The 23,436-nt window shown below is 44.2% G+C and overlaps 1 protein-coding gene across 1 annotated transcript; it reads right to left on the bottom strand.

Annotated features, from left to right (window-relative positions):
• Positions 1-781: 781 nt before the first annotated feature.
• On the bottom strand, positions 782-23,343 carry OVGP1 (oviductal glycoprotein 1). Its single transcript, XM_028489012.2, has 12 exons — positions 19,392-23,343; positions 18,292-18,411; positions 11,881-11,955; positions 11,270-11,474; positions 10,249-10,305; positions 8,432-8,597; positions 7,823-7,947; positions 6,423-6,531; positions 6,137-6,322; positions 4,204-4,320; positions 2,870-3,005; positions 782-1,884 (listed from the first exon to the last, which is right to left on the bottom strand). The coding sequence occupies exons 4-12, from the start codon at positions 11,347-11,349 to the stop codon at positions 1,418-1,420; spliced, it is 1,443 nt and encodes a 480-aa protein (XP_028344813.1). The 5' UTR covers positions 11,350-11,474; positions 11,881-11,955; positions 18,292-18,411; positions 19,392-23,343; the 3' UTR covers positions 782-1,417.
• Between the last annotated feature and the right edge of the window lie 93 nt (positions 23,344-23,436).

Raw genomic sequence — 23,436 nt, 5'->3', positions numbered from 1 at the left:
GTCAGCCCAGCTGAGGCCATGACAAACCAGCCCACCCCAACCCAACCCACTAGCTGACTGAAGAGGCCTGAGCCATTCCAGCCAAGACCAGTTCAGACCATAAAAACCACCTGGTTTTTCAATTTTACAAAAGTAATAATTCTTCAAAAAACAAAACGCACCTAGTTGAGCACAGCCTAAATTACCAAATTTTAGATCTATGAGCTAAATAAATAGCTGTTTTGTAAGCCACTAAGTTTTGAGGTTGGTTTGTTTTGCAACTTAACTGATTTGGGATTTATGGTGTGGCAACATGGTCCCGGGGACATGTGCCCACACGTGTGGCTACAGCCTACACCTGCTTTAATCATTTATGATAGGTGCCTGCTCCCACAGGTATTTTAATGAGACCCTTATCTTAAAGTTTTGGAGGCTGCACTTCCAAAAGAAAAGGTAATATTGGTGGTAGATCTGACACTCACTAGCATCACTGTTTCCCAGAAAAGGGGGGCTAGAAATTGGTCCTGTGTCTATATTGACTCTGAGGGTCAATCATGCCCAGGAAAATACTCTGTAGGTGGACTGCAGTGTGTAGTATAGGAACTGGTGTTTCTGGAGGAGACCTAGGCGAAGTTTGCAGGTAACACAAAAAATACTGATTTTGTCTTCCCCTCCACCACTTCTTATGGAGAGAATAGGTGGGGGTGTTTTTTCAGAGACAACTAAGACTTTACAAAGTAAGGAATATAATTGGAAGGCACAACACCCTCCTCCTTCTCTCAGCCCCCTCGAGGAGTATGGAAAACTTCTCTAGAGGAGATTCTGGCTCTGACCAACAGTGAAGTCAGCAGTTGTTCATGGCAGAGAGGGAAGCACATAATGGACACTGGAATCCACATCAGCATGGGCTAGACACAAACTCCCTCTTTCCAAAAATAACAGGAGAGGAAAGTGACCTTGAAAGGGAGAAGCTGACAACTGGCTAGCACAGCTCATTTCAAGAAAAGAACTTCAGAGAACTCAAATGAATTCTTATGCTTCCAGTTTATTCAATAGAAAAGAGATTAACTCAGTGTGGCCTGGGGCCTGCTTTGCCCCAAGAATGGTTTATGAATGGCTGGGCACAGGCAGCTTCTGTCAGGGGACCTAGAAGAAAAGGCAAGGACTTTCCCCAGTTTCTGCCAACAACAGATCTTAGGATCCTCAGTCCACAGCAGAGTTTTCTGGATTTTCTTTCTTTAGAGAGAGAGAGGACTCATTGGAAGGGTTACTGAGTCATCAGAGGAATGATTCCATCAGTGGGAACAAAGGGCTTGTCAAAAGCAAGAGGAGTGTGTCCTGGGGGCGAAATGACAAGAACCAGAGAGCAGCATTCAGTTTTCAGCTTCTTTGTGAAGACCAAAGTAACCCACCAGGGGTTCAGGATCCACCTCAGAAGTCAAATTCTCCTCTCAAGAGTCTCAGTCTGCCCAACAGGGGTGACTGTCATCTTTCCTGAGGGTATGGTCATCTTCTCAGGGGCTTCAGCCTTCCTTCTTGGGGGCATGATTTTCTCTCCAGTCTGAAGATGCATAGGAGCCACAGTTATCCCTCCAGGGGTCACAGCCTGGTGGCCCACAGGGGTCATGGTCTCCTCTCCAGGGGTTTCAGTCTTCCATTCTGGAGCTAGGGGGTGCTTTCCAAAGGACAGAGTTTCCCTTGTAGGGGTCACAAGCCCACCTCTGGGGACTGTGGTCATAGTTTCAGACTTTCTATGGGTCTCAGTGGCCACAGCCTCTCCTCCTGGGGGCAAGATCCCCAAATCAGTGGTCAAATCCTTGATCACAGTCAGCCTTTCTGGGCCAATTCTTGAAGAATTCACAGCAGTTGAGAGCCAAAATTTTGGCAGAGGAGTTGAGCTGAATTCTAGAGGAAATCATCAGAAAAGGTTGAGATTCCTACCCCTTCCTTCCCATCCTATTACTGGCAGGACTAGACCCACTCCAGGGCTGAAGTACCTGCTCCCAAACCAGAATTGGAGGATTTCCTAATGCACCCACTTGAGGACATAGACAAAATCTCAACACATAGAAGCCTTGCTTCCCTACCTCATCGTGTTAATATGATCCCAGGGAACCATGGGCACTCAGTGGGTCTGCTACATTACTGGTGAGTAACACCAAGGACGAGTCTGCCAGTTCTCTATGCTTAAGCCCTTGATTTGACCTTTGCACCTTGAGTAAGACCTTGCCCCCAAAGCCTATTTCTTACTTGTGGAATCCTCAAGGAGAACCCTTTTGTGTCCCCCATTGTGGGAGGCACCAGGAACAAGGCTGAGGGCAAGGAAGCTGCTCTAGACAGCATGCTGTAAAGAATTGAGTTGGAGTCCCATTTCCACCCTTGACTGGCTGTATTGTCTTTCTGAGCCCTAGTCTCCTCACAGAATGAGGGTTATAGACTATCTCCAAGATTGTTGCAGCTCTAGCATGCCAGGTTCCATCTCCTAACTGCCAAGGCAGTCTCTACTATCAAAGAGATATCAAAAAGAAACCTAATTTCCTTTTCTGGCTCTTGTCCCATGAAAACAGGAAAAAGAAATAGAGAAATAAACTAACATATATTGTGTTCACTATGAGTCAGCATGTTTTCATTCCATATCTCATTTAGTTTGTATAATGTCCTGAGTATAAGGATTACTCCCATTTTGTAGATGGGGAAAACAAAGCTCACAGAGGTCAAATAGAGCATGCATTCAAACCAAGATTAGAAAGCAGACTAGCGTGGCATCAAAGCTTATTCTCCTCTTTCAGTGTCATGTTGCCTCACCAAAGCCTTTAGATCTAACAGAAAGCATGAACCAGTAGCTGGGTGTGCAACAGCCAACCCCAGTTTCCAGGTCATAGCCACTCACCAGCCTTCACCAGGAGATTATTCAATGTGTAGACAAGGGGGAAAGGGCCAGTGCCACAGAAAGTGCCCCTGACGTCATCCAGGTCCAATGTCCACACCATGGCCCCCCCAAAATGCTCTCTCATTATGAAAAATGCCTGAAAAAGCAGTAGTCAGTCAACCCACTGTACTAGGTACAATGGCAAAAACAGATGGGCTCTCAGAAGGTAATATGGCAGGATGGTTAGGCATGTAGTCTATTTGAATCTAGCCTCTACTGCTTATTAGCTATGGGATCTTGAAAAAAGTTACATAAAGCTATATGTCTTAGTTGCCTCGTGTAAAAAAAAAAGGATAATAACATTTCCAACATTTTTAGGATGCAAAGAACTCCTACATGCACATGTTACAACATGGATGGAATTGGAAGACATTATGGTAAGTGAAATAAGCCAGTTACAAAAAGACAAATACTATGATTCCACTCATAGAAGTACTTAGAGTAGTTAAATTCATAGAGATGGAAGGTAGAGTTGGGATTAGTAGGAGCTGCGTGAGGGAGGAATGGGGAGTTGTTTAATGGGTGTGGAGTTTCAGTTTGGGAAGACAAGAAAGTTCTGAGATGGATAAGGGTGATAGTTACACAACAATGTGAATGTACTTAATGCTACTGAACTGTAACAAAATGGGTAAAATGGTGACTTTTATGTTGTATATATTTTGCCACGATCTGAAAAACAATTTTTAAATTCCTACATGTAAAATATTTGGAGCAATGCTTTGCACATAGTAAATGTTCATAAATGTTAAATACTGTCTGGCTCCCCAACCTGCTAATCACCATTATCATCATATTAAATGATAGATATTGCTTTATTTTTTAAAAATCACATCAACATACCTTATACTGTAGCGATGCTAGAAAGGAGTAGAGCAGATAATATTGTACCGTTTACACATATAAGAAAATAAAGGCTTTTATCCATGATTTTTTAAACTACAGATATAACTAAAAGGCAGATGTTTAGCCTTAAATCCAGGTTTTATTATTACTTTATGAGTGTTTTCTGTAAGGCTGATGGAAAATATACAATCTGTCATATCCAAACAGCTCTAAGGCCAAATGAGTTGGCTCCTTCTGGGCTTTACTTTTCCCAAATGTAAAATAAGAATGAACCCCATAATTGTTGAGTTTGAAACTGAAGATTCTGAGATTTTTTTCTACTTACAGGCTAACAAGTTAACCTGCCAGTTTTATAGGTACACACACACAAACACTCACACACTGTACAGACAAAGGCGTCATGGAAGCAGAGGGAAACTCTATGCTGGAGCAAGAAAGGAACAAGGTGTCACCTTGTAACTGAAGCTGACGGCATCATCATAGCCAACCCACTCCTTCCCCTTGTAGGCATATGGGACATACTGATCATCAATCCAGCGCTTCTTTGCTCTCCAGATGAAGGAGCAAATCTGCCAAGAAGATCACCAGGTCAGTTCTGTGAAGTGCCATGGAGGGAAGCACCAGCAAGGATAAAGAACCCAAGAATCCCTCACCAGGGAGTGAGAAGAAGGTAGACCAAAGAGGGGGTGGGGAAGCCACTCACAGAGGACCTTCTCTCTATTCTGCAAAATTCCTACTACTGCACATTCCTTCCTCTGACATCCATGATGGATAAACAGAGAGAGAACCAAGGAGTGGCTGACATCCTTAAGTAACCAAACCAGGGTTTGGTAAATAATGTCAATATCAAACTACTACAGTAACAAACTTGACTCTAGACCAAAACTGTATCTTTTTCAAAGAATTTTCATAAACAAGTATCGCCTCTGTTCATTAAAAACAACATAAACTGCCCCATCTAGGTAGTTATTAAACTAACTTTTGAATCTATAATAAATATAAAGGTCTTGAAGGCAGGGAGAACTAGGTTATTACACTCAAAGAAGCACTGAGTGTGGACTGGGTACCCATCACTGAGCTGGAGACCATAGGCTGCAAAGATGTAGATGTGTTCAAGTTGGGCTGCAGAAGTTAATGTGTAAGGTTTTTTAGGGGTTTTTTTGAAATTAAAAGTTTAGTCTACCAAAATTTCTTTGACCCATATTGTCCTTCAAGAACACTCCTTCAACTATGTTATCAGTCATAACCATGCTTCATTGGACTAGCAGGAAAACATCTCCAGGCAGCCAGCACAGAATAGAGATTGGAGAGACACCAGCACCTCCACTACTACCTCAGGTAAAGACACAGCTCACCCCCTGGCGCCCCTACACACTTGTGTCTATGTGCCTGCTGTTCTCTGCCTAGGAGGTCCTTCCCATCTTGTCATTCCTGCCCATCAGGACTCTACCTGTTCTTCAAAGATCTGCTCAAAATCCACCTGTGCCATAAGACCTTCTCAGGTAATATAGCCACACACTCGGTGCCCCTTACTGTCTTCTCTTTTGTTTCACATCCCTTGGGTCCATGTCTCTTTCCTTCAGTCAACAGTAAGCTTTGCTGAGATGGGGATTAGGGAGTGGAATTAGGGTGGAGGAGAAAGAATCTGTGATGGGAGATGTCTTGAATTACTTCAAGATTATCTAGTAGTGGGAGGGAGCGATTCAGGGAGCAGAGAAGAAACAAGATTGGCCATGAGTGGTTATTGACTGAAGCTGGGTGAGGGGTATTTGGAAATCAGGGAGAGTGAGAGGACATTATACTATTCTTTTACCTTGGCAAATGTTTGAAATTATATATATATATATATATATATAGCAAATATTAATTATGTTTAGGCCATATATTAAGTCAGGATTGACTTAAATATCTTTTAAGATTCTTCTAAGGGGTGAAATATCTGTCTCCCTCCATTCAGACTCCACCTAGTCCCTCACCCCTAACAAAGGACTCAAATAACTTCCCCAGGGCTTCCCTGGTGGCGCAGTGGTTGAGAGTCCGCCTGCCGATGCAGGGGAACTGGGTTCGTGCCCCGGTCCGGGAGGACCCCATATGCCGCGGAGCGGCTGGGCCCGTGAGCCATGCCCGCTGAGCCTGCGCGTCCGGAACCTGTGCTCCGCAACGGGAGAGGCCACAACAGTGAGAGGCCCGCGTACTGCAAAAAAAAAAAACTTCCCCAGAAGAAACAGGGACTATCTCAGAGAGTGGGTTTCCCTGGCCCCAGTAAACCACCTCCTTGTCCTGTCTCTAGCCCTCACTCTTGCCTTGCTCCCTGTCCTTGCTCTCGCCCTGGGCTGGGGAGCGGGAGCCCCATAACTAACAGACAGAGCACCCCATTCCTGTCACCTCATAATAAGCCAAGAAGCCAGCTTGCTTGGTGTACTTCCCTGGAGATGCTGGTCCCACAGCTTCTGCCCACAACTCATTCTTAGAGGCTTTGAGGAGGCGAAAAGTACGTCCATAGGTGGGGAGCCCCATAAGGAGCTTCTCAGGTGCTGCCCCAAGCTTTCGCCAGTAGTTCATGGCATATGCCTGCAGGTAGGAAGAACACAAACCCCTCCTTTTTACCAAGAGCCAATGGCCTGACTCAGGGACCGATTTCTGGGCCACATGAGAGCTTTCTCTTTCTTACCGAAGATTTGGGGTCCTTGGGCATAGAGAACAGTGGGCTATTGTGTCCTGTGAACTTTTCCCAGCTTCCATGTAAGTCATAAGACAAGACGCTGATAAAATCCAGTAGTCTGTAAGGGGCAGGAAGAGGAGATATGAAGATCGTGCTAGCTAGATTTTCAAGTCCGATCATCACAGTGATGACTAGCTAACTAGCTGTAAATTGGGGCACCCAACTTCCCTGCCATTTCTGCCTCTGGGGACTGCCCAAGCTGTGCCCTCCACTTGAGAGGCTGCCCCTGGAACACACAGCTGGTTAGGGACAGCGGTGCATCAGGACCTATGCCATGGTGAGAGTATCCAAGGGAGTGAGCAGGGGTCAGAACAGAAAACAAAGGCATTCAGGCTGATACAAGTGTGCAATAGAGGTCTGCATAAATCGTCATGTGTAAGCAGTTCTGACCCACAGCATGAAAAAGCTTCTGTCCTTCTACCATTATAGGAACCATTGAAACCCATCTCTTCCTGAAAGCTTTCCAAATGACAAAGCGTAATTGAGACTTACCAGGTCACAGGTGTACAGGTTAACATGGATTATCTAATTTAATTTTAATCTGTCCAATGCCCTAAGTACTACAATTGTCTCCATTTTAAAATGAAGAAATTGAAACTCAGACTGTTATCTAATTTGTCTAAGGTGACCCAGCTAGGTGAAGGTGGTCTCACTCAATCCTGCCTGGCTGTAAGACCGACACTAGCCAATTGTGCCCCACTGGGTCTCTCACCTTTCCTGCCACCATGGAACCACTCTCCCTAAGTATAATCACATGCAAAAATTATGTGTGATTTCTTGTGTTCTGCATCTGCCTCAGTTATCACATCTGTAAATACCCAAATCTTCAGCTTTGAGAAAATTAGTCCAGAGCTTTCCAGAAAGTTAGGAGCTCTCTTTGCCTGATTTTGTAACTTTTGCATGAAGACCTGTGCTCTGAAAACTGGGCCTGACTGGGCATTCCTATTTTTGTTTCAGTGGCAGTAGATGGTAATTAATCCATTTCTATGATACCAGCCATCTGGCACGCAGTGTATGTCTAAGGGGACTCTGGGACAGCAGAGGCCAGACTCCTGGATTCTTCTCCTAGAGACCCAGCGATAGGCGATACAGATCTCTACCCAAGAGGATGCTGTGGTGCGGACTGGTACTACATCACCTCCCTCTGATCTCCTAAGGAAAGCCCAGAATATAATGGAATAAGCCTTGTCCCCACCTATGCTCCCGATCAGCCCACCTCCCAAAGGTGCACTTACAGCAGGGCAGGAACTTGGAAAGCTCAAGGACAGTGCTTGGGCACCTCTAGGGTTCTGAGCTTGAGATGCCTCCTTCCCTCCAATGTCCTGTCCACCAAGGCAGCACCCACTCACCTTCCCAGAAGGTGCACATCATATGCTTTTTGGATGACACGGGGGTCCCCAGAGACAGCAGCGGAGAGCAGCAGCCTGGGACGTATGGTGAGCTGCGCCTCCTTCCTGAAAGCAAGCAGGAGCTCCTAGGAAGAAAGAGAGGCAGACGCGAGAACCAGACAAAGCAGAGTCTGGGAAAACAAGACTCATCCAAGAAACTTTTATTTACGGAGCCCCTTGAGCCAGGAGAGTCAGACACAGGCCCTGCCCACAGGCTCGTGAGAAAGGCGGATGTAAACCAATGTGGTAAGTCATTGAACAGAAGGCTGGGAGCAGGCCCAGGAGCAGAGTTCAGACAGCCCACCTGAGGGAGTCCAGGAACTGCACAGAGAAGGCATCACTCAGGCTGGAGGGCTGGGCCAAGGCCCGGATGTGACAGAGAGAAAGAGCCGCCATAGGGCCCTTGCTAGGCAGCTCTTTGTCCAACACCTGCAGGTGATGGCAGTAAACAACCTTCTGTTACCACTGTCTTGCCCTTGTCCCCAGCCCTAGGCTTCCCCTGTGCCCTGAGCCCAGATATGATCAAAGTAGAATCATTTCTGGATTCGGGAGCTGCCAGACTGGCTTTACTTCAAGTAAGAAGACAAAGGTCCAGTGGTCACGCCTGGGGCTGCCTCTGAGTCCAGGGTACAAGAAGAAGAGGTCCAGACCATCAAAGCCATGTGTCCTCAGGAGGGCTATCACTGAATTGACAAACTTCTGCCGGTTGGCGAATGTGGACAGCATCGTGGTGAACCTGCAGGGAGACCAGAGGTGAGGCCAGGAGTGTTTTCTGCACAACCTCAGCCTCCCTTACAAGACTCCTTGGTTCGCACCCTGTGGAGGGCACAGTGGATGTGACTGAGGAAAGGAAGGCAGGTCGTTGAAACTCTCAGAGCCTCTTAAAGCCCCTCCCAGCACAGGGCTCCAATACCCAGGAATGGGGACTTCAGGCTCCCAGGAGGATTTGCAAACCACAACTTCCCCTGCCAGATGGAAACAAGCACACAGCCTGGGGTGGAGAGAGCAGGCTCAGGCCAGCTTGGTCTCTGAAAACATGGTCCGCCCCTAGCCAGGCACTGACCCTCTGCTGTTTCCTCGTGGGTAACAGCTCAGTCCTGACACCCTGTCCTGGCACTGACTTTCTCTGCCTGAACAGATTAGGGGAGGGAACATGAGCCAAGGGCCAGCATTTCCAGAAGGATCTCTGAGCTAATGTGGCACAAGAGGGCCATGCTCTGACTAAGGGTTCTGGACTCTTTGCCCTTTTGTTCTTTGGCTGTTTGATTGTTTTCTCTTTTTTCTAGTGTTTTCTCTCCCATAGTAAAGACACTATTGGAAAACTTGTAATTTATTGGAGTTGAACTTTAAGCAATTTGGGACTAGTCCTGAGTGCAATGATTAGAAAATTAACCAGATTCAGACTTAGGCAGGCCTGGTTCCATTATCTGGTTTCCACCCATAGCTGGGCGATCTTTCATGGTCACCTGTGTGAAATATGGTAAGTTTCTTAAGCTCGCACTCTTGCTTTTCTCTGCAAATTTAGAATGTAAACAGCCACTTTGTAAGCCTCTCCCGAGTAACCCTGAGATAATGCATGCAAAGCCTCTGGCCAGCGTCTGTACACAGCGAATGTTCAAGAAGTCATGGCCCAGGGAGAGGCGAGGCCTGGGGTCAGGCAGAGCCGGTTCTCACCCAGCTCACTGCATCCTCGCTGCATTGCTCCTGGGTTCTGTGCCAGGTGCTTCCTCACATTCCCCCACTCTCAGGCCTCCAGGTGTCCCTCTCCTACAGCTCCTTCCTCTAAGGCAGGAAGGGAGGCAACTCTCTACCCTTGGCCTCAGCCATGAAATAAGGGAAAAGTTTCTTCAGAGAACATGAAGGCAGTTTGTCACCTCCACACTGCCTAGTGGAGGGTAACGAAGAGTAGCCACCATGCACTGGACACAGACCATGTGCCCAGGGGTTCAGCTGAGCATCTTGTTTATATCACTTCCTTTCCTCCCATCTTTTCGGCTTGATACCACTGGCTCCATTTATAAAGCGAGGAAACCCAGGCCCTGGGAGGCTTGGGGTTTATCCATGTCCTAAACAAGACCCTCCCCTCTCTGAGGCAAAAGCCCTGCCTCTTATGAAGCATTGAGGGGACAACTGTGAGCACCCCATTTTTCCCCTCATTTCCCCCCAGCCCCTTTCTCACCACCTCCTGGACCTGCCTTGTCTCCCCTCACCATGGAGGAGAGGTCGGGGAACCCTGGACTCCAGGGCCAGGTCAGGACTCGGGGGAGTACTAGCGTGTCTCCCCACGGCCCAGCTGGCTCCCCACTCTGTCCTCACCTCTGGCCTGGGTGCTCCTCCCCCATTCATCGCCCCCACCCCAGAGAGAAGACCTGACAGCACAGTCTCACCTCGATGTGCCGAAGTTCCACCCCCCGATGGACAGCAGTGTTTTCAGCTCCCTGTTACTGTGATGCAGGAAAGAGTCTGTGAGCTGGGTTCTCATTCATTCATTTGGGGAACTGTGGCATGTAGGGGGGATGGGAGAACAGGAACGGAAAGGGGGAGACGGCTGGGGGAACCTAAGGAAGAAAAGAGCATAGCCCAGCAGAACCCAAGAAGGGAAGAAGGAAAAGTGGGAGAACAACCAGCCCCCACACAAGTCATCACACCCAGGAACGCCCAGGCTGCCCAAAGCCCCCCAAACTCCCCGCTCCCGTGACAGTCCCATAAAAAGGAAAAGAAAAAGCAGCCTAAAATTTCTCTTCACTCAGTCAACAAACGTTTACTGAGCAATTATTATTTGCCACTGACTGCTTTAGGTGCTTGAGATACAGCAGTGAACAGAGGACAAGCTCCCTGCTCTCCTCTCCAGAGCTTATAATCTAGTAACATGGATTTTTCCTACCCTTCTATAACCATGCATGCAGTGACAGACCACCCCCGGGGCAGGAGAGCCCAGGAGTCCTGGGCAGGGAGTACTGAGCACCAGCTCTCTGCCGGGCACTGACCCAGCCACTGGTGAACAAAGATATCACAGACATTGGCCCTTCCCTTGGGGGGCTCATTTGCAGGTGATAGATGGTAATAGAAACACTAGCATTTGTAATGCGCAGCCCTCTCTAAAGCGCTTGAACAGCATTAACACATAGAATCCTCAACACGGGGGCTTGAAGGGTGAGTTGGGGGATGCCAGGCAGAGAAGAGAGAGGAGGGCATTCCAAGCAGGGGCCACAGCAGCCACGAAAGCAAGGAGGCAAGGACGAGCTCAGAGTGCTGGTCATTGGGGAGTTCCCAAGGCAGGGAAGCTCCGGAGTGCCCTGGACAGGAGGCTAGAACACAAGAATCAGAGGAAAGTTGACGACTCACAGAAGAAAAGGATTAACTCTCTTCCATTTGTAAAATACAACCCCATACCCAAAGTGAACACACCTCTCCTTGAGCCTGTTGAACTCTGGGTAGAGGATTTTCTCATCCTGGGGATCCTTAGGAACAATCTGATTGTTGTTCATTGAGGCAAAGGCAAATACCAGGTGGGTGCAGAGAAAGGGGTCCAGGTCCCGGGGCAGGATCGAAGCAGGGCTGGGCCGACTAAATGCCCAGTTGGTGAAATAACACACCAGTTTGTGCGCAGCACCTGGCAGGGGAGAGCAGGCATTTGTTGGCAGAAACCAAGTTGGGGATGGAGCTCAGCTTCCACAGAGCAGCCTGGACACAGCTCAAGAGGCAAAGCCACTGTAACACCCCCCCACTCACACCCCAAAGCTACATTGAAGGCAGGTCCCTCCCCCACTGCTGGGGTCCCCGGGGGTGGGGGGAAGAATGCCTTGTGAAACCCTGGTCAGAATGGGTCCTCGAGTCTGGATCCTGGCACAAGGAGTGAGCAAACAGCAGGTGACTGAAAATCCTCTGCTGAACTGCATTGGGCCAGTGATTCCTGACACGGAGCCAGGGCAAGGCGGGGCTGCAGGGGCACTAGACATGGAGCACTTCTCAGCTGGACACTCTCCCTGGCTCTGGAGAGGACCACACAGTGTCCTTACCGTTGTGGTGTTTCAGCACAAGAACCAGCCCTGCAGGAGACAAAGGAGGAATCACACGCAGATTCACAGGCACACCTGGAGTGACACACCCCAGCACACCCTCCAGTTCTGAGTGCACTCACCAACTCAAGCAAATGGAGACACACACACCCTTCCCTCTTTCCTCTTCTCTACACTGAGCAGGTGAAGCTAGATCTATCTAATCTCCTTTCCACTTCAGTAAACACCATACGTATACACACATGCTTTGCATAGGGACAACCATGACATTTAGAAGTCCCAGCAAAATCTCTAGGTCAATGGCTCTCAACCCTGGATGCTAATTTAAAAGTAGTGATATCCAGGCTCCTCCCCCAGAGATTCTGAATGAACTGGTCCGAGGTGGAAGTCAGGCATAAAAATGTTTAATGTGCAGCCAGAGCACAACCGCTGCTCTGATCACTCCTCCCTGGGCCCCTCTGGCCCTTCACTGTGTCCTGTCCCACCTCTACCTAATCCAGGGCCCCGAGTCGCAGGATGCTTCCCAGGAACCAGAGAGACAATGAGCTTATGAAGCCTGGCGCTTCCTGAACTAAGAGACATTGTGGGGCTTGGACCCACCACACTCACCAACCCAAAGCAACAGCTTCCCCATCTCCGTGGTCTGAGAGCTGCAGGTCTAGACCTCGAGCCCCTTTATATGCACTTCCCCAGGTATGACCCTGGGACAGCACTGGGATAGCCCAGCTAAACACACACAAAACCAGGAACAGTGATTAATGGGCAGCTGCCCCAGAGTCACAGTGACCCCAGCATCTCCTGTCCTCCCGCCCAGCAGAGCTATAGCTCTCAGATCCAACAAAGCAACAACTCCCTCTGACACTGGCACAGAGTGGGTGTCTACCATGGGCCCTGGCGAGGGCAGGGTGGTACTCAGCCCCTCTTTCTGGAATTCAGCCCCACGTGGACTGAGTATGAGGAAGAAACACTGAAGGGCAGCAGTAATTCTATTGTTATAAGATTAGTGGTTAGAAAAGCTGTGTAATGTAAAGTTAAAAAGGCCCGAGAACATATGTATATGTATAACTGATTCACTTTGTTATAAAGCAGAAACTAACACACCATTGTAAAGCAATTATACTCCAATAAAGATGTTAAAAAAAAAAAAAAAAAAAGGCCCAGCTATGGACTCAGGCAGGCCAAAGTTTGAATCCCAGTGTCAAAAATTAGAAGTTTTATCATCTTGGGCAGTTATTTAGCTCTTTGAGCTTCAGTTTCCACACCTGTAAAACGGAGATAACACTTGAACTTACCTCATAGGGTTTTATATGAATAAAGAGATAATGTGTGAAAAACTGTTAGTTCAGTGCTTTGCCTATAGTAAGGGCTCAGTGAATGGTAGTAGTTATCAGGGATGGCACAGGAGTTTCCTCCCAGAGCAGGATTCTCAAACTCAAATGCTGACAGGCAGATAATGTAAATTGGTGACGTGGGCACAAGAGAATAGTTTACTTTCCACTTGATTAGAATAACAGTTCAAGCCCAGTGATACACTTCAACTTCTCTTGGTCAGGAGACAACAGGGATTGGTATGAACAGGGACAGCACTCTGAGTAGACACTAATTTTTGCCTTGCAGTGAAATAGAACCAATCTTTTGGAGGATTCTTCAATTTCTCAAGACAAGACAAAAATCTGAATTTTTGTATGAGTCAACAATGTTTGAGCCAGTATATGAGCCAATGGTGACACTGTCATGAGAGGTGTCATGAACCTAAGGAATATAATGAACCCAATTTTGGACACCTGGGAGCCAAGTTTTTAAAAATACAACAATAATATGAAGGATAAATAACATAGGTCTATACTCCAGTGTTTTCATGATCTACCAGTTTTCTGCTATAGAGGCTCTCAGATCATGAGTAGGTCCCATATTTCAGGGTGTAAACCTCAATCAGGGGGGACCAGAAACTGGATGTTCTCAGTGTATCCACTATGCCCAACCTCTTGGAGACTCACACAGCTGACCTAATCCACACGCCACTGAGGTGCTAACCAGATGTCAATATAATAAATGACACTGGGAAGTAACAATGACTAGTGGTTGAACTCACTTCATTTCCAATATGAAGAAACTAGGAAAGTTTAATTTGTATCAGCAGGTTGCTTGGATATCATGGAATAAGAACAATAAGTTGGTATAGAATGTTTAGGGCAAGGATATTTCACTGAAACTTGGGAAAGCCAGAGAATACCCCACCCAACAGAGGCTGTATCTCCATTTGTTCGGCCCTCTTTTCCTTCCTTTATGTATTCAATGAATATTCGCTCAGCACAGGCCAGGCCCTGATAGGCACCTTAGGTATGTGGTGATGAAGACAGTTTCTGCTCAAGGAGCTTCTAGTTTAGTGAACACATGGATCACACTCCTCAGAGCCAGTATGTGTCCCTCTCTTGCGTCTCTTGGATGAGTGCAGAGGGAAGCACATGAGTTTTGTTTCCAAACAACCTTGAGATCCAATTCCTGCTCTGTACTATCATTAGGTCTCAGCTGCATGTTCAATGCCACCCTCCATACCTTAAGCTAATATTAATCAGAATCAGGAGATACTTAAGCCTCATAAATGCAGTGCTGGATTAGATTTGGCAACATCTCGCACCATTGGTAGATTACCCCTGGTGCGGTTTCTAACTCTAGTGACCAAGCTCTTACTTGTTTCCCAATTCTGAGCCCATGTGCCTTAAATCTTTTTTCTGGGTCTCTGCTTTGATTTCTCTTCCTGGTTTATAACTGTAGGCACCACAGTTGGTTCCTAGGGCCTGGGTCCTGACTCATTCTTGCCAGGCTCCTGGGGCCTTACTGCCTGTCTTTCAAGACCACCCTGATGTGAATGGCTGCTTCTCTCTGCTTCTAAGCCTCCCTTCACCCCACCTCCTGCTCCCCAGATACCACATCACTGAGATTTCCCACCAGGTTTGTGCCCTTCCACCCAGACTCCTGCCAGGGGCACTAACTGTTCATGCTATACCCATCACAGGGACAAATCTGCCTGCCAACTGAACCTCCTTCATCTGCACCTGGCTCAGTGTTCTGGGCTCCTAGTCTGCTGCAGTGGGCAAGGCTGGATCCCAGACCGCCCTCTTCCATACATTCAAAAGTGACTAATGATGCTGAGAAGAATGGCAAGATATAACAATGGATGCCCAGGAGTGACCTCTGCTTCATTCAGGGATGACTGTGCCAAAGAACTGGCAACTAAGCCTCTGTGTGTAGGAGATGATGAATAGTGAAATGCTGAGAGAGGGTCAGGTTGAAAATCACTGTGCCATGTCGCACTGTTCGCTCCCAATCCTCCTTCTTGGGCTCCTGCTGTCAAAAGTACAACCATTGCTTTGTATTTTCACACACCCACCCAGATACTTAGAAAACACTCCTTCCTAACGCTCAGCCTGTTCTCACGAAATGAGAAAAGGCACGTACAATACCTTTTAGCTGGCTTGCTGAAGAAATCCCCACTGCAGCACAACCTCTTCCACATCATACAACACTCAACTAGATGAACATCATACACATGAAGGGCTGTGGGTTTAACAAAGCATTTGACCAAATTTTTCATGATTCTCATGTGGAAGAATTGGAGAAGTATGACTCGAACAAAAGCAATTGGTTGAATAACATAAGAACACAAAGAGTGTTGACTCCAGATCAGTGTAAACTTGAAACAGCTTTACCACATCTAAAATGAAGGAGATAGACTAGAGCATTGTTTCCCAATATTTAATATAAAAGATGATTTTGGGTTTACATTAGGATTTTTTAATTTTAATATTTATGTGTTTAATGTGTGTTATAAAATGTAATTATCAAAAAACCCCATTATTTCTTAGATATTATTTAAGTGTAAAACTTGAGGCAATTCGAAAAATATTTTAATAAAGCAGTAAAGGTAACACTATTTATTCAATCTCCTTAGAAGTCATTTTTAGAACATCACAATCCTAAACACATCTTATAACCCAGCAACTTCACTTTTAGAAATCTGCCATGCAGACATATCTGCCCAAGTACACAAAGAAAGTATGTTCACTGCAGGTTTATTTGTAACAACAAAAAACAAAAGGGAAATCCCAACTGACTAAATAACCATTATTTGGAGACATATAAATATGTTGCTACACATCCATGCAATGGCCTCTTTCTTTACTTTTTAAGTCAGTTGTTCTCAATTGGACAATAATTTGCTCCCCATGGGACACTTGGCAAAGTCTGGAGATATTTTTGGTTGTCACGATGGAGGCAGCGGTGCTACTAGTACCTAGTGGGTAGAAGCCGAGGATGATGCTAAAACCCTACAAGGCACAAGACAGCCTGCCACAGCAAAGAATAATCCAGTATTGATAATTAATAATCCCAAGGGTGAAAAAAAACCCAGTTAAAGCAGAGTTGCTTTCATTGTTGTTCTTGTTCTTTTAATTTCATCACAAACCAGAGATCAGGTATCTACTTACCCCTTATTACCCTAAATTTAAAATTAAATAACTATTTCATCTATTGTGAGCTCTTTTAGTCAGGATACGTGACTGATTTATCTTTGTAGCTCCAGAACCAGCAATTAAATGGTCTGCCTTTGGAATGAATGAGCTAAGAAAAAGCACAGCCAAGGAGCATACTCTGGCTTAGAAAGAGGTAACTGGCATTGTGTCCAGTTATAGAAGTAGGGATTGTAACAGCTATATTTTATATTACTTGTTTTTATCTTCCCATTTCCCTCCTGTTACTTTATATGAGGACACTGTTGATGGCTAATTGTTTAGGTTTAAAGTGAAAGTATGAACAAATGAACATCATCCCATGATGATAAATAGCTGATGGAACTTTGGGTATCTCTTGTGTTGAGGTCACGACATTTGACCAGCATTTCGGACACGAGAGGACAGTAAGGGGCAAACAGCCTGGACCACAACAGATATTTTCCAATTGTCCCTCTACCTCCCCATCCGTCTCCACCTTGCTCTCTGCCCCTGCAAGTTAGTCTGTTTGGACTACATCCAATAGCTCAGTGGGCTCTGCCTGACAGAAGAGTAGAGGGAGGAAGGAGAGTGAGGTCAGGGTGTTTATTCCCCTAGGGATCACTCCCTGTGAAGTCACATCAAAATGACCATAACCCTCCTTCGAGGTTCACTGCTCCTCTCAAGGAAGACTCTCAACCTGACTATCTCTTCTTCCAGTTTCCTCTCCCTGTAACAGCTCCACTCTTCTAGCCCTGGCTTCCTATACTAGCTCTATGATTCCCCTACATCACTCCCAAAACTCTGTAGTTAATCTCTTTGTAAATGAACCCTCCTCAAATTATCTTAATTTGAGTATACCACTTGTTTTCCTTAGGACCCTGACTGACAGACCATATAATCTTGGATCATGTTGCTTAATCTTTATGAGCCTGTTTTCCCACCTATAACATTAAAATATTAATAAATATGTTTCAGAAAAGACAACCTACTGAATGGGAGCGAGATTTGCAAATGATATGTCTGACCGGGGAGTAAATCCAAAAATATACAAAAAATTCAGCCAATACAATATCAAAAAACAAACAACTCAATTAAAAAAATGGGTGAAGACCTAAATAGACATTTTTCCAAAGAAGATATACAGATGGCCAACAGACATGTGAAAAGATGCTCAACATTGCTAATCATCGGGGAAACGCAAATCAAAACCACAATGAGATATCACCTCACACCTGTCAGAATGGCTATCACCAAAAAGACAACAATAATAAACGTTGGCAAGGATATGGAGAAAAGGGAACCCTAGTACACTTTTGGTGGGAATGTAAATTAGTACAGCCACCATGAAAAACAGTATGGAGGTTGTTCACAAAATTAAAAATAGAACTACCATATGATCCAACAATTCCACTCCTGGGTATGTATCTAGAGAAAATGAAAACACTAATTTCACAAAAATACATGCACCGCAATTTTCATAGCAGCATTATTTACAATAGCCATGATTTGGAAGCAACCTAAGTGTCCATCAACTGATGAATGGATAAAGAAGATGTGGTATATATGTACAATGGAATGTTACTCTGCCATCAAAAAAAATGAAATGTTGCCATCTGCAACAACATGGATGGACCTGGAGGGTATTATGCTTAGTGAAGTGAGATAAGGAAAGACTAATACTGTATTTTTTCACTTACATGTGGAATCTAAAAAACAAACAAACAAAAAATGAATGAATATAACAAAAATGGTAATAATTATCTTTCAGAGTATTCAGATGATTAAAAGTATTACTTTAAATAGAGTTTTTAAAAGGTAAATACTCAAAAATATAATGCACTATTAACTATTTGCATTTGTTAGGTGCAACAGAAAACTCAACTAGAAGCAATTTAATCAAAATTAAAACTTATTAACTCACATTAAAAGAAATCCAAAAGAGGTGGCTTAATCAGCACTGCTTAATTCAGGTGTTCTGCACAATCATCCAGGACCCAAGTTCTTGATGTGTTTCTTCTCTAAAGGACATGGCCACCCGTACCTGAACAAAATCAAAGTCTTGTTGGTAAATATGGAGGAAGGAGGGAGAACAGTTAGTAGACAGCCAACTGCACCTGCTACACTGTTATTAAAGTATACAGTAATGAGCAGCTGCCCAACCTTTGGTGGCACATGAGAGTGGATGGGGCCCGGAAAGACTCTTGGGGAAGGAGGTGGGGGTTGAGTCAGCAGAGCAGGGTCAGAACAAGACAGAAAACACCCTTCATAGAAATCAACGAAGAGGGGCTGTTATTCCTGATGACAGTGATGACCTTGCAGGAAGACAGCTTCTATTCACTTCCAACCTCACAGAACATGCAGCATTTTCCCCACTGACCAAGACAGTAATTGTCAGGGTGGTGAGGTTGCAAACAACAGACACCAGCTCTGGCTAAATCAACCAAAACAGGAATTCAAAGGAAAGCCTGTAAGGCAACTTAGAATCAATGGGCATATTGTAGAATCAGTCTGTTTTTTTTAATTGAGGTACAGTTGATTTATAATATTATATTAGTTTCAGGTGTACAACACAGTGATTCATTATTTTTATAAACTCCATTTAAAGTTATTACAAAAGAATGGCTATATGTCCCTGTGCTGTAAAATATACCCCTGTTGATTATTTATTTTATACATAGTATTTTGTGTTTGTTAATCCCATACCCCTATCCCGCCTCTCCCTCCCTTCCTCCTCTGCACTGGTAACCAATAGTTTGTTCTTTGTATATGCAAGTCTGTTTCTGTTTTGTTATATACATTCACTTGTTTTATTTTTCAGATTCCACATATAAGTGATAACACAGAGTATTTATTTTTATCTGTCTGATTTATTTTACTAAGCATAATACTCTCTAGGTCCATCCACATTGTTGTAAATGGCAGAATTTCATTTTATGGCTCAATAATATTCCATTGTATGTATGTACATCACATCTTCTTTACCCATTCATCTGTTGATGGACACTTAAGTTGCTTCCATACCTTGGCTATTGTAAATAATGCTGCTATGATGATTATGGTGCAAGATTCTTCTCAAATTAGTGTTTTTGTTTTCTTCGGATACATACCCAGGAGTGGAATTGCTGGATCATATGGTAGGTCTATTTTTAGTTTTTTGAGAAACCTGCATACTGTTTTCCATAGTGGCTGCATCAATTCACAATCTCACCGACAGTGTACTAGGGTTCCCTTTCCTCCACACCCTCACCAACATTTGTTATTTGTAGACTTTTTGGTGATAGCCATTCTAACAGGTGTGAAGTGGTATCTCATTGTGGTTTTGATTTGCATTTCTCTGATGATTAGTGATGTTGAGCAGTTTTCCACATGTCTGTTGGCCATCTATACATCTTCTTTGTAAAAATGTCTATTCAGGCCTTCTGCCCATTTTTTAATTGGGTTCTTTGTTTGTAATAATGAACTATGAGAAAGAGAAATTAAGGAAACAATCCCATTTACAATCATATCAAAAATAAAAAAAATACCTAGGAATAAACTTAACCAGGTATGTGAAAGACATATACACTGAAAGCTATAAAACACTGATGAAGGAATTTGAAAATGATACAAAGAAATGGAAAGATATCCCATGTTCTTGGACTAGAAGAATTAACATTGTTAAAATGTCCATACTACCCAAAGCAATCTACAGATTTAATGCAATACCTATCGAAATACCAATGACATTTTTCACAGAACTAAAACAAGTAGTCCTAAAATCTATATGGAACCACAAATGACCCCAAATTGCCAAAGCAACCTTGAGAAAAAACAACTAAGCTGGAGGTATCACATTCCCTTAATTCAGGTGTTCAGCACAATCATACTACAAAGCTTGACTACAAAGCTATGTTAATCAAAACAGTATGGTATTGGCACAAAAAACAGACACATAAATCAATGGAACAGGATAGAGATCCCAGAAATAAACCCACACACTTATTGTCAATTAATCTATGACAAAGGAGACAAGGCTATGCAATGGAGAAAAGACAGTCTCTTCAATAAGTGGTGCTGGGAAAACTGGACAGCTACATGTAAAAGAATGAAATTAAAACATTCTCTAACACTATATACAAAAATAAACTCAAAATGGATTAAAGACCTAAATGTGAGACCTGAAACCATAAAACTAGAGGAGAACACAGGCAGAACACTCTTTGACATAAATAACAATATATTTTTAGAGCTTTCTCTTAAGGCAAAATAAATAAAAGCAAAATTAAACAAAGGGGACCTAATCAAACTTAAAAGCTTTTGCACAGCAAAGGAAACCATCAACAAAATGAAAGGACACCTTACTGAATGGGAGAAAATACTTGCAAATGATATGACCTATAAGGAGTTAATTTCCAAAATTTATAAACAGCTCATACAACTCAGTATCAAGAATCAGTCTTAAAACACAGTCAGGATCCAAGAAAGACTATTGAAAAAAAAGACTGCCGGGGTCCTGCCATGGAAAGTCTGGTTAGAAAGTTCCACTGGTGGGACTGGTCCTGCCGCCACTGGGCTGTCACTCATCATTGCCAGATACCCATTCTTTGAATCTTTGCTGCACTGCCTCCAGATTTAAGTTCTAGATGGGAGTAGCCAAATGACCAAGCCTAGTTCAGCTGCCTACACCCTGGTGGCTTAGGTCAAAGAAAAAAACAAAACAAAACCTAGGCCCCTTTAAGCTTCCATACTCTCCCCTCCAAAGCACATCAATGGAATCCATTTCAAAAGCACATCCAACACATTACTTCGCCGTTTGAGATCTTCAGCATGGCTCACAGCACCCACCATCCAGCGGCAACCAACCTCATCTCCTTTTATCCTGCACCCCCAACTCCATATTTACGCCTAGCTGCAGTGACCTCCTTCTCTAGGAAGCCCTAAGCTCCTTCCACAGCAGGACTCTCACACTGCCACTTCCATCTGGAATTCTTCCCCAGCCCCAAGCATCAGCTAACTCACATCCAACCTTTAGGACTCAATCCAAATGTCACTTCATCAGGGAAGATTTACCACTTCTTCATGACTGGCTATCATCCTTCTGTTTAGCAATCTTTATTTCTTTTGGCTAGCACTAAAACATTATTTCCTTCCTGTCTCTCTCTCTAGACTAAGCTGCCGAAGTATGGGCTGACCATGTCTGTCTTGCTCACTACCACACACAATGCCCAAAGCTTCTGATACACCACAGCTGCTCACTCTTGAATGGCTGGTGGCTTCCCTGCCTGGTTCCTGACCCATCTAGAATTCTCAGTAGATAAAGCCAATGCTTCTCAAACTTTAACATGCAGGAGTCACTGGGGAAGTTGTGAAAATATAAACTCTGATTTAGGTTGTCTGAACATTCTGCCCTTCTAACAAGTTCCAGGTGATGCCAATGCTGCTGGTGCACAGACCACACTTTGAGGAGCAAGTCAACACTTTATGAAATCAAATGATAAGCCAGACACATAACACAAACACTGTACGATTCCACTCACAGAGGTACCTAGAATAGTCAAATTCATAGACCTGAAAGTAGAATGGTGGTTGTCAAGGTCTTGGAGAAGGAGAGTTATTGTTTAATGAGTACAAAGTTTCAACTTGGAATGAGGGATGGTGGTTGCACAATGTGAATGTACTTAATTCCAGTGAATTGTACACTTAAAATGGTTAAAATGGTAAATTTTATATTTTACCATAATGTTTTTTTAAAAAACAACTTAAGAAAAACAAACAAGGCCCTCGTTGGCCCTGCCAAGTACAGACTGCAACAGGGGCCCAGGAATGGTGTTGGGCACCCAGCCTGTGTCTCCAGGTGCCAAGGTCAAAGGTAGCATTAATGCCAACTCTGCCAGGCAAATTGACATTGGATAATGGTCAGGGGCCTGTACATCAGCCAGTTTCTATCCTAATCAGAGGGTTTCTGTGAGAGACCAAGTTGCTTGTTAAAGATCTGGCAGAATTTGAAGCTGATATACTTACACATGTAAAGTACATTTTCTGATTCAAACAAGCTTCATTCCTTTCAGCTGAGATCCTAGATAAGGGTTACCATTGGAGTGGAAAATTTTAGTTTGAAGTTCCTAATGCTTATAACATGGTGCCTCCCAAAGTGAAATATACCAGAATCTGACAACCAACATCACAGTGACAATGAAATGTCTACATTCACTGAAGGAACTTGCACCCAGTAGCACTGGCTTTCCCACCAGAAAGTTGAAAGGATGGTGTTTGGGGGTGAAACCCTTTACTTACTGACCTTTTGAATTCTGACGACCTATTATATACTGAAGAAGCAGAACATCATTTACAAGACAAGGAGAGTTTCCAGAATACATTGAGGACTACATTAAACCTTACTCTAGATGATAAAAGATTTTAGGATCAGTGACTGTATCTTAACATGTCTCTACAACTTAAAATGAGTTAACACTTCCTGTCCTGATCTTTGCACCTCCTTCACTCTCTGGATTGCACTAGTCCTACAACCAGGTAATGAAGATGAAAAACTCCACAACTGCTCATTTTTGATGGAGAACTCAATAAGAAAATGTGTCTGGGGCTCAAAACTGGTCTGCTTACTTTACTTTTCCAAAATCAAGCTATATAGACTGCTGATGCTCTTGAGAGATTTTAATTACATCAAAATAGAGACTAGAGCTTCCTTACCCTTTTTACAAACAAAATCAGTTCCCTGCACAAGTGATTCTAAATTTCAGTGTGACCCAAAGATTGGCAGTAAGAAAGTTGCTACAAATTGTGATTTGATATGAATTCTTTCATCTTCTTTCACATGTTGGTTCTCTTTAGGTGCCCTAAATCTTCCCTACGATGCATACAAATATTTGATGTATGTCTCACTGAAAGAAATGCTTATGTAAGTATAGTTTGGAACAAACCTTTTTTTTTCTATTCTTTTAGTGTGTAGATAGTTAAGTCAAACAACTACGGAAATACAAAGAATATGAAAGCACATTGCTCATGCTGTCCAAATGCAACAAGAAATCTGCATTTTACAAATCAGAGCCCTTTACTTTTGGGTCTAGAT

The sequence above is a fragment of the Physeter macrocephalus genome, chromosome 4, assembly GCF_002837175.3.
Source record: "Physeter macrocephalus isolate SW-GA chromosome 4, ASM283717v5, whole genome shotgun sequence".
In the NCBI taxonomy this organism is placed as follows: Eukaryota; Metazoa; Chordata; class Mammalia; order Artiodactyla; family Physeteridae; genus Physeter; species Physeter macrocephalus.
This window is presented reverse-complemented; position numbering and strand designations above follow the sequence as displayed.